Source organism: Protopterus annectens, chromosome 9.part0, assembly GCF_019279795.1.
Source record: "Protopterus annectens isolate FY-2018-M chromosome 9.part0, PAN1.0, whole genome shotgun sequence".
Classification (NCBI taxonomy): domain Eukaryota; kingdom Metazoa; phylum Chordata; order Ceratodontiformes; family Protopteridae; genus Protopterus; species Protopterus annectens.
Window position 1 is genome coordinate 877,491,728 of NC_056743.1, and position 14,807 is coordinate 877,506,534.

At 40.7% G+C, this 14,807-nt stretch overlaps 1 protein-coding gene across 2 annotated transcripts in view; it reads right to left on the reverse strand.

The window, feature by feature from the left end:
• Nucleotides 1-14,807, reverse strand: part of KIF5A (kinesin family member 5A) — a 980,629-nt gene that overhangs the window by 453,197 nt on the left and 512,625 nt on the right. For both annotated transcript variants that reach the window (XM_044083607.1, XM_044083608.1), the window contains exon 6: nucleotides 9,744-9,799. In XM_044083607.1, coding sequence (XP_043939542.1) covers nucleotides 9,744-9,799 — 56 coding nt within the window. The remainder of the gene's footprint in view (nucleotides 1-9,743; nucleotides 9,800-14,807) is intronic.

Genomic DNA, 14,807 nt, shown 5'->3' on the forward strand with positions numbered 1-14,807 from the left:
CTGGACTGGGATTTTATTCCAGAGTGAAGGGAGCCTCTGGGTTATGAATCTGTCCCTCCAGCATGTCCTATTTATTTCAGTGCTGAGGTTCAAGTCTCTCGAGCACGTAGCTCGATGGGATTTGGATTTTCTGAGGTGCAGCATGTCCATTAATTCCGGGTTGGACATGGCTTTATACGTCAGGCGCAGATTGCCTCTGAGCAGGCAGTATGCCACTGAGTAGAGCTGGAGTTTCTTTAACTGGGCAGCATATGGCATCTGTTTGAGCCCTTTGATCCTCTTGGTGAGGTACTTTTGGGGTCTTTCCAGTTGCTGCAGGTGTCTGGTAAGGTATATCCCAAAAGGGGCATTGTACTCAATTATGGGCCTGATGAGGGATGAGTAAAGAGGCATGATGACCTCCCCTGATCTAGATGTGAATCCCTTCATGATTAGGTGGGCTATATAAAATGTTTTTCTAACCACTTTGGCCACGTGGTTTTCAAATGAGAGATTGCTATCAACTTAGGTCCCCAGGTCCCTAATTACTTCTTCTGTACTTAATGGATTACCACATTTGTGGGCACTTTGTTTTTGCCAAAGGGGATGACTATACACTTTTTGGCGTTTAGCTTGAGGCCATGGCTCTGGCACCAGTTGTCTGTTTCTATGAGGTCCTTTTGTAGGATGCTTGTGTCGGCTGGAGAGTCGATTATGGTGCCTAGTTTGCAGTCATCTGCGAACTTGGTCAGCCACAGTCCTTCTGTGTTGGCCTGTACCTCCGAGAAATATATACCAAACAAGAGAGGTCCCAGGACTGAGCCTTGTGGGATGCCACTTGTACCTGGTTTGAAGTCTGACATGGCTCCAGCAATTCTAACCATGTGGGTTCTGTCCTTGAACCAGTTTGCAACCCATCTAGTGACGTAGGGGTTTATATTTAAGCTGGTGAGCTTATCTATAATGCCCGAGTGGGGTATTATATCGAAGGCTTTTGCGAGGTCCAGGTAGGCTATGTGGACCACCTTCCCCTCGTCAATGGCCTTGGTGACTGTTTCAAAGAAATCGACCAAGTTTAAGAGGCAGGATCTGCCCTTAACAAAGCCGAACTGGGTAGGATCCAGTGTCTGTAGGTCCCCAATATCTTTATTTATGAGGTCTATGATGATCCTTTCCATAGCTTTGCAGACCAAGCTAGTCAGGCTTATGGGGCGATAGTTTCCAGGATCTGTTGAGGCACCACCTTTGTGGAGAGGGACCACTGTTGCTGTATGCCACTCTTTGGGTACATATCCTGTAGTAAGGCTGAGATTGAACAGTAGTCTTATGTTTGGGTTTAGCTCTTCTTGGAGTTCATGTAGGACACAGCCCGGGACACCGTCTGGTCCCATTGATGCTGTGTTTTTTGCTTTGGAGAGGGCGGCTCTTACCTGTGCATCTGAGATGTCAGGGGGGCAGCACTCTGCTGGGATAGATATTTGCCCTTTTGGTGGGGAGGGGGGGAAGAAGTTTGCGCTGAACATGTCAGCTAGGATGTTGGCAATGTCTGCGGGTTTGGTGTATTTTTTGTCATTTTGGACTAATTCTGAGCATATCTGGGAATTCCCACCCAGGTACCTAACATAACTAAAGAAAGCCTTGTGATTATCCTTAGTGTCCTGTGCAATTTTTCTCTCAAAGCTGGCCATAGACGATTTTATGAGTGCCCATAGTTTTTTGTTAATACTGATCAGAGATGCCTTCTCTTTTTGGGATTTTGCTCTACCATGTAGTAGCTTCCTGCTTCTATTGTATAGTTTGTTTATGGCTGGGGACCACCAGACAGGACGCCTGCCTTTGGAGGATTGCGTCTTGGTTTTATTTGGGATTGCATGATCCATGCATTCCTGAAGGTGTTCATAAAATGCGTTTATAAAGGATTCTGCGGTCTGGGCCATATTTTCCACAGGCCCGGGGGCTTTGAAGGATTCCACCTTGGTTTTGAGGAGTGTGAAATTTGCTTTAGAGAAGTTTTTCACTGTGGTTTTCTGGGCAGGGGGTAGGGTTGGGATGTGAATATCCAATGAGATTAGTTTATGGTCTGATCTTACCAGTGAGGGATACACTTCTGGTCTGGAGCATAGAGCCCCCATGTTGGTGATGATCAGGTCCAGTATGTTCTCCCCTCTTGTGGGAGTGGTAACAAGTTGTTCTATAGCATTTGAGTTTATAAATTCTAGGAACCTTTGGGCTAGGGTGTTGGAGCTAGAGTAATGCTCCCAGTCTATGTTTGGGTAGTTGAAGTCGACAAATATAATGGTGTTTGGAGAGACCTTCATATTTTCCAGTGTTCTCAGGAAGGCTGAGTGGGGTTCCTGGGTTTTGGGAGGGTGGTCTGTAGCAGGCTATAAACTGGAAGGCAGTTTTACCCACTGTTAGTTGCACATGGATATTCTCTGATGCTTCCTGCTGTGCCACCAACCTGGAGGTGTGGGTATCTTTGATGAATATTGATACTCCCCCTCCTTTTGTGGTTCGGTCCAAGTTTTGGGGCCGAAAAGCATGGTATGAGGTATAACCTGGTAGTGCTGGGGTGCACTCGGGAGCCTTGAACCAGGTTTCTGTTACTGCACAAATATCAATGTTCTCCATGCTAAGGAGAGTTTCGAGTGCATGCATCTTGAGGTTTAGACTTCTGGTGTTGAGTAGCATTACTCTAAGTTTCTTATCCCTTGTGATACCTATGGAGGTGGGTTTGTCTTTTGAGCCTTGCCTAAAAAAGTCACTATGGGGAATGGCAAGAGCCTTTGCCAATATCCAAAAGCCCAGGGGTGACAGGTGCAAGCCGTCCCTAGCGAAGCATCGTGGCTTGTCGAGCATGTCATCCCAGGCTGACAGGCATTGGATCCCCTTTGAATGACACCAATACTTAAGCCAATTGTTGAAATTGATCATCTTGTCTTCATATTGTGGCATCATTCTTGGTGAGGGTAAGATGCTACTCAAGGTCAGGGTCATACCGGCCTGGGCTACATGCTCAGAGAGCTCCTCTATGTCTCTTTCCATGTAGTCCAGGGAGGTACGTCTCAGGTCATTCACACCAACATGGACAATGACTGAGTCATATTTGTACTTGCCTTGGAGTGACCTGAGTGCTTGTGTTATGTGGCAGATCCAAGCACCCCACAGGCAGGTCACCATGACCTTCTCCTTGTTTAGCCTGGTGAGCGGGATGTCAGTATGCCTGATGATAGAGTCACCTATTACAAGTGTATCAGGTGTGTTGTTTAGCCTTAAGGGCTGTGACTGTTCAGCACACTGGCTTTGTGAGCTATGTGTTGCACGTGTTTTGTTTTGGGGTAGCGATTGCTTGGGTGTCTGCTTTGCAGGTCTCTGCTGCTTAGGCAGATTTTTATTTAGAGCCTCCGAGTATGTTTTTGTGTGTTTATGTGTTTGGTTTGCTGTCGTGGTAGGTCTATGTGAGACTGGAATTGTAGTGAGTGTGGTTTCCTTCTCCTCCTGACTGGTTACACCAGTACTGAGTTGAGAGAGCTTAGCCTCCAGTTTGGCTATATGGTTGCATCTCTCACATGTGTTCGAATTTGTTGGGAGGAGGAGAGGGTTGTCTGTGTACATGAGGCAGTTGTAACATTGCCTCAAGATTCCCAGATTCACCAGCTGGACCGGAGAGGAGATTGACAACTGACCTTTGGACATGCTAGAATAGTATTGGGAATTCCTTTATAATTGAAAAAAAAGGGCCAATGGGGAACAAGGTACTCAAGGGGAGTTTGTGAGGGTGTAGTGCTTTTAATTTTTTAGTGCTGACTTATATAATTGCTTTAATGAGCAAGTGCCAGGCTTTAGAGTAGGAACTGGGTGTTTATTATGAGAACTAGATGAGTTCTAAGGGAAAAAGTGAAGAGCAGACTTTGTGGAGCCGAGAATCGCGCAAAGCCGCCCCAAAGCGGGTTTTATACAGGGGGACTTGAAAGAGCTAGAAATTGGCCCAAAATGGCCAATAGACTACCAGATTCTTGTGCTGGGAACACTCCTCCAGGGATAGATAGGCTGCTCTAAGCTCCCCACTGCCATTGGTGAACGAAGAAGCCTCCCTTTATCCAAGAAAGGAAATGGGGAAAACAGGAACTTTCCAAAAGTCCAGAATACAGCAAAGCCTGTATTTGGACTACTCTAGGTCAGGAAAGATGGGAAACAAGGATAATTTTTTTGTTTTTTTTTCTATTTTGCAACAAACAGCAGGAAAATGCAGTAAATATATAACACAGGCTAGCGCACTTGAGTGTGTAGCCTCAACAGGTAAATGCAACAAACAGGACAAACTTTAAAAGTGCAGGTGCAAAAACAACTTTAAACAGTTTAAAACAGTTCAAGAAGCAGAAATAGTTGCAGTTTAGCTAGATCGGACAGTCGCCCAGGTAGTAGCAGGAAAAAACACTTATCAGGTTAGCAGTCGCTCTTTTAGCCTCTTTGATTCATCTTCCTGATTGTACTAAATTATATTCCTTGTATAATACAGCACCACTTGTTAAAATGTGTTTTAAATTTGTAGTTTTTAACAGTCTCCTAGTAAGCAATGAAACAAAATATATAAACCAATAATGGCAAAACTACAAATTTCAGAAAATTTCAGCCATAAAAGGCCACTCAAACTTCTGTCATTACAATCCACTAATATCAGTAAATATGCACATTTTTTGCAGACTTCATCTAAATAATTCCACATTAAAGGCATCTGTTAACTAATGAAGAAGTTGTGGCTTGCAAACAACTTCATATTTCATTGTTTCATCTACAAATAAAGTGGCAGTTGCCCTTGAAGAATAAATTGCCTATGCTACCTTAAAAAAATGATAAGCTAGTAATTTTGCAATGGGGAATGCTTGGCAAACTGATAACGGGTTCATAGTTACTACGTAACTCCTCCAGAGGAGGACATTCACAGGACTGCAGCATCCACTCCCTTTAAAGTACAATAGAATACAGTATCAATGATCTATCTGCATACTGTGGGAGTAGAAACCACAGCCTTCTGCAAAAAAAACAAGTATATTACCTGTTGTGCTACTAACAGTGCAAGCAGACTTGGCATAAGCAGAACTAAACGTGTCTTCCTCTGAAGCTCTCAGCTCCTTGTAAAATCCTCATTCAACTCCCTGTATCACAAGTGGTGGTATAGGTAGAGAACTCAGGCTCTTGTTTTTTGTACCTAACGTACAGGGTTTGAGGCTGATTAACACTAAACACCAGGTATGCTTAGTTGAGGCATTTTACACACACACACACACACACACACACACACACACACACACACACACACACACACACACACACACACACATATACTCCCCCAGCAGAGCAGCATATAAAACAATCCACACACACAATCTCCCCAGCAGAGCAGCATATAAAACAATACACACACACAATCCCCCCCAGCAGAGCAGCATCTAAAACAATCCACACATGTACACACACACACACACACACACAAAATACCCCAGCAGATCAGCATATAAAACAATACACACACACACACACACACACACACACACACACACACACACACACACACACACACACACACACACACACACACACACACACACACACACACACAAAATCCCCCCAGGATAGCAGCATATAAAACAATCCACACACACACAAAATCCCCTGAGCAGCATATATCAGCAGAAACAAAAACAATCCACACACATAAAATCCCCTCAGCAGCATATATCAGTGGAAACAAAAACAATCCACACACACACAAAATCCCCCCAGCAGCATATATCAGCAGAAACAAAAACAATCCATACACACGAAATCCCCCCAGCAGTGTATATCAGTGGAAATGAAACAAAAACAATCCACACAACAAAATCTCCCCAGCAGCATATATCAGCAGAAACACGATCCCAGTAGCAGCATAAGCATATATCAGCGGAAACAAAACAAAATCCCCCCAGCAGCATATATCAGCATCTCCAACATCTTCTGACCTGCAAGAATGTTGGGGAAGAGCAGGAGGCAGGCAGGCAACAGCTGCAAGAATGTCAGGGAAAAAGCTTAAGAGCAGGAGGAATTTTGTGCTTTCAGTTTTCATGAGTTTGGCAATGGAAGTTTATTAAAATTTCACGCTTTCAGTTTTGGAGCTACACATGCATGGGTCCTCCTTAAAGACACCACCATAGAGTTTTTGTTTTTTCAATTGTTGAAGGCTAGACAAGACAAGATGGTCTTGTAAAAGTGGTGGGGGTGCTCCCTCCCCCTCGCTCTATGATTCCGGTGCCCTTGCCACCACCTACAATCTACATTTAAACCACCCTGTCTCCTCCCTTCATCTCTCACCATCCAATAGCTAGAAACGTTGTCCTATCCAGCTTCCTCATATATATGACCAAAGCACATTCATATTCCTCCCTACCCATACATCTGTCTCCTTTACTAATCACCATCTAATCCCCTCCCCATTTTACTTCTAATGCAGTCCACCCACCAGCCCCTCCTCATTTTTAAGCAATTGTCTACCTGCCCTGCAATACATGTTTCACCATCATCCACTTTTTCTTTTCTCATCCTACTTCTAACTCCTCATCCCCACATATCTTTTCATCTCTCACTTTCTCTAAATTCCTCGTTGCCACACATTTTCTCTTCCCTCTTCCTCTAACTACTTAAATCTTCTTTCTAATTATCTGTCTGTCCATCTATCTATACTATCTCAAACCAACAGCATAGCTTTCACTGTCCCCTGATTTTCTTATACAACAGCTCCACTCATTTCTGTACTACATTTTCTCCATACTCCGCCACCTATATTTATTATGACTTTCACACAAATGCTCATTGTACCTCTTCCTCTTCTCTTAGCTCACTTAACATGCTTTCACCATACTTTCTATTTAAAACACATCCATATGCAATCTACCAAGCTGGATAACTGCTCAATATTTACTAGCCAGAATCTCACAACAAGGATGGAGATCTTAACCTCTCCCAGCTGCTACTTTTTACCAAAACACTTCTTCTCTAATACAGCTTGGTTCATTACAACACCATTATTCTTAAATTAGTATAAAATAAAATCAAAATGGCTTCCCCAATGCCTTATCCCTCTTCACTTAAAACTAAGTGATGACATCCATCCCAAACCTGGACCAATGGATCATCATCACCTAAGCAAGCATTATTACTCCTTCACCTAATAAATTTTCCAGTCTGTACATTTATCACATAAACATCAAAAGTACCAGCAATAAACTAGCAGAATTCCATACATGACTAACCCAGCACTCCCCTGACAGTAGTACTCACAGAAACATGACTAAAACAAGATGTGAAAGATGATACATTCCTACCCCCAGGCTACAACACTATAACAGCCAACAGGACCCATAAACAAGCAGCAGATGTTGCTACAGTTGATACAAATACCCCCCAGGTAAAACTCTAGATATGCTGTTTTCCGTAATTTATGTGGACAAAATCATTCCCATACGTCAACTCTGTTATCTATCAAAATATTACAAGCTGATAATCACATTTTCTGCACTGTGTTCTTTGAGCTTAAGGACTGATACTTTGATACCAGTATAATCTGTAACTTCAGCTTCCAATAAGGTTTATTTATATATATAAATAAATATATATATATATATATATATATATATATATATATATATATACACACGCACACACGCACACATGCACACGCACACTCTCATATGCACACAAACGTGCAGCCATGCACATACACATATGACTAATCCTGCATTTAAAGTAAAGTAACCTTATTGGCATCTGAAGTCAGTTCAAGGACCGTGAGGTGATGCACAGTGTGGTATAAAGCTGGCAAGTTACAAATTATATTGGTATCAAAGTATCAGTCATTAAGATCGAAGAACACGAACAATGCAAAACATGCGATTGTCAGCTTATAATATACTGATGTATAAGAGAGCTGAAGTGTGGGAATGATTTTGTCTACATAAATTTAAGGAAACAGCATGATCTGAGCTAACATAGGAAGAGATATGAGAGAAATAAGTCAAGCAGAGTCAGCTGAGCACAGAGCAGATTAAAGTGACAAGACAGAAGACTATGTGTGAGGTAAAAAGAGAAGGGTATGGGGTGTGGTGACCAAATATGGGGCTTATACGATCAAGTAATACCACAAAGGTGACTGCCAAACAAGCAATCACTAGAAAATGGAAATCAAAATTTAAACCAATTATACTTGAAGTAGAGAATAGTGTAACAGAGCTAAAAGAACAGGAAGTGGGATATTTAGAAAAGGGTAGGAGTAAATTAGATAGAAAAAAACGGAAACTGTGGGAACAATACAAGCAGAATAATGTATTGGAGAAGGAGTAAGGTTTAAGAGGAGACAGAAATTGAATAATTTATGTAATGTTGCTTAGATTATAGGATATATAACAATATATGTGATGTATAATGTTTGCAAATGTGAACTTGTTAATATGCTTTGATTACTTTTGTATAAAGGTAAGTTTGCCTATGTCACAAGCGAAAACTTAAAGATGTTTAAAAACTGTACTACCACATGAACAGCTAGACTTCCAGTCTTTGGTTACTTAAGTCCTAAACACTTTGCTAAAAAGTGGGCCTAAATGGCACTTGGAGTGCAAAATGAGTCGGATCCACAACTCAGACTCCAAGACATTTATGACAGTAAAAGATATGTGTTTGGAGTCAGTAAGCCAACATAAGATTGCAAAAGGGAATAAACCATTCTGTGAGTGAGTTTTGTATTGAATTTTATTAGAATAGTACAGGATCTTGGGGGCCATTTTAATTGTGTCATAGTGAGGTGTTGGTCAAGCTTTAATGACTGAACAGGCCTAAGCTATGCACAATGATCAATCCATAAGGACTGGTTGGTAGTAAACCTGCTAACAGCATGCTTTTTGTACATTGCTGGGGTGACAAGAGCTGAGAGTGGAATGGGAGAAGTGTAACAGAGTCTAGGAGGAAGCAGAAATGTTACGGTTATAAAGTTATAAAGACAGAAGCATATTCAGCAATAAAGTGCTTAATATAAAAGTGTTCTCCAAGATTCTGGTTTGTAAACAAGGCATGGTGATAAAGTTTGAGTTCTGAGTTATTTGGGTCACCTTATAACTTCACAGAGCATGAGGAACCATCTGTCATGGGTTTCAGGAGAGTTGAGGGATATGCAACAACTCAAAGACAAGTATATGAAAGAGTGTTTGATCTTGGCTGCATTAGTGGCAACCTGATTCAGACAGCCATTATTTAATAGTGCAGCAGAATTTCTGTATTTCAGTCTACTATCACAGTGGTTAATGGCATTGCAGAATATTGTGCAATTCCTACTGTACTAGATATACAAGAGAAAACACACAAGCTCCATCTTCTAGACTCCAGTTTATTTTCCCCCTAAACTCACTTATCGGCATTAATATCCTGTGTCTCTAACAGTTTTTTACTGCATAAATACATTTGATTTCACAAAAAAGGCGCTATTGAAGATCAGTGGAATACAGTTGGAAAATATAACAGATGTAGGAACAAAGGCACAATTTTCATGCCTTTCCTGTTTAATTTAACATAACAAAACACGGGGAAAGATAAACGCATTTATAAAAAAACTTAAATATGTGCAAATATGTCTTATAACCCAAGTATATAGTGAAAAACAATAATGCAAATGTAAATACTTTGCAATTCAAAAGAATGTAGCAGATATGAAGTATAAAAGATGTTAAAAGAGCAATTACCTTCACAAACGGAACTCGGTTTTTGTCCTCGTGCACTGCCAGATTAGTCTTGGACACTAAAAGAAAAAAAAATGGCATAAGAGCACATTTACCTTATCAGCCATTTCCATTAACTCTCTACAGCACATTAAGTGACAAAACATGAGTGAAAGCTTTAAATGTGAAAGCATCAAAAACATCTTATACTTTATGATGACTATATTATGAGGAAAAACTGTAATCAGCATATAAAACTGGAACCGTTTTTCAGTTAAAATTTTCCTGTCAATCTGTCATGCTAAGTTCTGAGCTCTGTTGCAATGTTAGCAATTTTTGCAGGTGTCTGTACTACCAAGCTAAACTAATACACATATACATATTACATACACACAAATTTATAGATAAACAGCCACTATCTACTGTATAAAAAACGTAAGAGGTAACACATTAGATAATCATGGAATTAAGATGCTAAAGATGCTGCAAATAAACTGCCATGATATCGATAATTAATCTTAACACAGTATGCAAGACAGCCTCTGTGAAGAATTGTTCCTTCAGTTCAGTGCAGCTGTGCAGATTTACAAAGGGTTAGGAATGGGTCTCCAAACATAACCAAGTTGTGTGCGTTTATAAGACACAAGACAGCCACCTCAAGAGCAGAGCAAAGTGAAGCTTGGGAAGTGACTCTTGATGTTCACCTCAAAACACATAACTGAGCTATTATCAGAGAGACAATGTGGAAGAAAGATACCCAGACAGTTCCAATAGGAGTAGAAGCAACAGGTCTTATAAAAGAGAATTTACAATCATATTTAGATATGTTACCAATACATGTAACTCCATACAAACTGCAGAAGGAGTCATTACTGGGCACGTTGCGGGTGCTGTGAAGAGCACTACTGGCTGACATCAAAGATTGAAGCAATACTAATTTCATGAACGTTGATCATACTTTGACTTAGGAATGGGGTCCATTCCCATTACGATATTAGAAATCCAAAAGACTTGGAGAAATTAAAGGAGAGACGCAGTCATAATTCTTTGCAGTGCAAGGCATTTCTGCTGCTCTGATGTACTACTAGTTACAGGTAAAGAAAGTGTAGTAGTGAGAAGTGTTTGAAAGCCATAAAACACTTAGTGCTGCCACACAGACAGTGGCTAGAGGTGAAGTGTCTCTGAAAAACAACTTAAAAATTTCACTCTGCCATTTGTGACAAGGACGTGCATTACAGCTTTCAAGGCTGTTTTGGCTTCTCACTGCTGTTCTGCTTTAGCCAACACTTGCCATTGTTATGTTCTACATCAAGACAAGAGCTTAGCAGAGCTGAAAGGTGCTTAACAAAACTTTGTCAAGCATTTTCTTACATCAGTTGTGTACCTAATACTGAATTAACTTGTGAGGGGTGTTACTTAAACTGGAGGTTAATCTCTCAGAAATTACGGCTGACAGCAAAAAAAAAAAAAAAACTTACAAGCTTCCACCCCAGTGCAATCCACTGTCAGCAGTCCAAATGTCTTCTTGGCCTCTTCTCATTCTGGTAAGCCTGTGTATGTTGAAGTACTGAAGACAGCCATGCCTACACCTCCTTAACAGGGCATTAGTAGACCCATTCTGCAATTGCATACATACTCCTTACCCTCTATATACTTACACCTACATCCATAACCCCACCCCCACCCCAAATAAGGGTCACCTACGCTGCATGTCCAGCCCCTTTAAGCTATCACATCATGCTGCCAGCCATCATAATGTTCCAGTCAACTGTGACTCCACTATCAGGCATTACTTTACTTCACTCACCAGGCTGGTAACAATACAGCAACATTTAGCTGTCCCTAAGTAACTAAGATTCATGATGTTACTAGTTCCCTTAGATCCCACCACCCAGAGTGCACACATGACCTGGTCATTGTCCATGTGGCAATGAATGACCTTAGATGTCTCACTCTGCTGAGATGAAGTGAGACATGGCTGAGCTCTCGATGTATGTGACCAAGGCTGGGAAGAAGCTAGTCTTGATCAGAATCTTTCCTTCCCCTAGACTGATTCCATAATTCAAACTAAAAGTGACATTAACAACTGGTACAGTAACTGCTGGCACACTACAGGGTAGCAATGTATACCAAAATGAGAAATTATTATTAAGCACCCCTGACAGCTATGCTACAGATGGCCTTTACCTCTCCTCTCATGGCTTCTGCATCTCTACTAAAATATTTCCTATCCAAATGGGCCTTTTTTTTTATTCACACTCATCAGGACCTTCCAACTCAAATCCTAATAATGCCTACATCAATCTGGTACTGCACAGCACTAGAAGTCTCAGAACATGCCTCATCTTGAGGTTTTCCTGGCCTCTAAGTACATACACCTGTGTGTAATAACTAACAATTGTTTTCATTGTAATGGGAACACCCCCCCTCTTTACCTGATTTAGCACCTATCGTTCATTCAGACCCACCTACCTCAACCAGCTGGAGTCCCTACCTACTGAACATAACACAATTATCTAGGTGAATTTAACTACCAGTCTGTTAACTGGAAATGTGTATGACAAAAAACAAATATCCTCATTAGTTCCTCAATTTTATTAATGCCAACTCTCTTGGCTAAATCATGTTTTCTCTGACCAGAGGTTCTAGTTTTCTTGACTTCATTCTTACAAATATATCCCTTAGCTGCTCCATACTCAAAGTCTTTCAGTCCCTGATTAAATTACACCATCATGCTGTTAAATTGTCCTTAACAATTCAGCTCACATCTCAGTCTATCCAAGAATTTCTTGACGTCCAAACTCCTACCTCTCTTAGCTGATCTAATGAAATTTAAATGTGCTTCCCTCACTCTGGGGACCCTATAATAAAATTAGCTGCTTATATCACTGATTTTTACTCACCTTAATTTTTGCATTAATACAGTAATCCATATTTATCATTAGTATGATGACCAACTTAAAAATAAACCCTTATGGTGGAACCTGAGGGTCAACAAGACAGCCATAAGGCTTTCTTTAATCATGTTAGGAAACTCAGAAAGAATACCCAACATTGTAGAGAAGTGATCTCAAACACATACATTTTATGACCCAAAGAATACCACTAATAAACCTGCAGGCAAATATAGTCACAGTTTCTCTAAGTCACTCCCAACCCTGCATTTCACCCCATTCCACAGTCCCTGCCTTCCCCTATAATTATGTATGAACAAGTCCTAGCCACTCTCATCAATACCAAATCTGACAACATACCAGATTGTCTCTTAGCATGAAACACAGTCTCAACAATTCATTTTTAAACCTATTCAGTCTTATCCACTCTACTGTGTACATGCTCAAAGCTTGGAAAGCAGCCACAGTAGTGCCAATACAAAAGTGTGGTCCTACCATTGAGCATGGAACTATATAACAAGTACTCATGCCAATATTATTTATTAAGCCATGACACATATAATTAATGAGATTTGTAATCTTCAGTCACTCAACCAAAGTTATTATGGCTTTGTAAAAGAAAGGTCCTGTCTACTGATTCTGAAGGCTTCACTGAGGGGATGACTGAAGCACTGGACAATGGCCAGTCAGTGTGTACTGCCTACCTGTAGATACCTAAGGCACTTGAGGCTGTCTCACATTCTGGTATTACTGAAAGGTTCACCTATCTGAATGTGAACTTCTACATAATCTCCTCCACAGCCAAATGACTCATAGACAGAAACCACACAGTGAGGGTTTGTGGCACACTTTCCTCAAATAAACGTGTCTCCAGTGGTGACTTACAAGTCTCCATGTTGGGTTCTATCTTCTTCAGTATATAACTCTCTGATCTGCAAGCTTGCAGTTATGGTTTCTGGCCGACAAAGTTTGTGATGCGCGCACAGTCATTAACACCATAACTGTTACCCATATCCTACAAAAGGCTTTAAACTACACTATAACCAGGTGTCACAACCATGAGCTTAAGCACAATGCTAAAAAATAATAGTACGGTACTTTATGAAAGGAAGAATACCTGTATACCTACCTTATAAAAGGTAGCCTCCCACCTCAAAGCTGCTACCATTATTAGGGGCCTAGGCACATTTAACCACCATGAATCAACTGTTGTTAGGAAATCATTCTACCTAGCCCAATTAATTATCAAAGGGTTATCCTCTAGATCCATGGGAGTCACTATCTTTCTCTATGCATCCCTAATTAAGCCCATAATAGAATACAATCCCCCCTTAGCATGTAACTATCTTAATACATCACCCAATTAGGCAGAAATACAGAAGAACTTGGGTATGAGCTCCTTAAGTTAAAAACATTGACTGAGACTCACATCACTGTAGTTTGCTTCCTATATGCTTCAGTATAGTGACCTCTGCTTAGCCTACAGTTCTGAGACCATTTCCCTAAACTCTTACTCCTCTGAAAAAGGGGAACTATCACCAATACCTACAGTGAGGCTCAAAATCTATACAGTATAAATAAAACCTGTTGATATGATATATATATATATATATATATATATATATATATATATATATATATATATATGCGTGTGTGTGTTATTGTTGGGTAAGTGTATTTTTTAATACACCATGTATTATTTATAATATAATATATTTTTCCACATCAAATTGTGCTGACTCTGCTTTTTTTGAATTGTGACATTTAGGATTTTGGGCTGTTGCACTAGCTGTACTTGCGGGTCTCTCACAGTATCAGTTGGCTCACGGCTTTACTCGGTGTTGGCTTTGCATCGGTGTGGGCCTCTTCCCTCGTGTGGTTTTTGGATTGGGATTTTTTAGTTTTTATAGATACTTTTTTTCTCATTTGGGGACCTTGAACAGACTTTTAATGTTACTTATTCCTGTGGAAAGTGTTGTTTTTGCGGACAGCGGGGAAGATATGGATGCAGTCATTTGGAATACTAACTTTGCAGTTACGGCTGCATAGTAGTTGGTGCTGGCTGTGCAGTTTGAAGGAATTATTCGTACTCTTTTACGAGTCCATTGGATTTGGTATTTGAATTTGTTCCATCGTCTCACAGGGGCCTATGTCTGTGAATCATTGTGCTTTTTCCGTGAACTTAAAGGGTGCT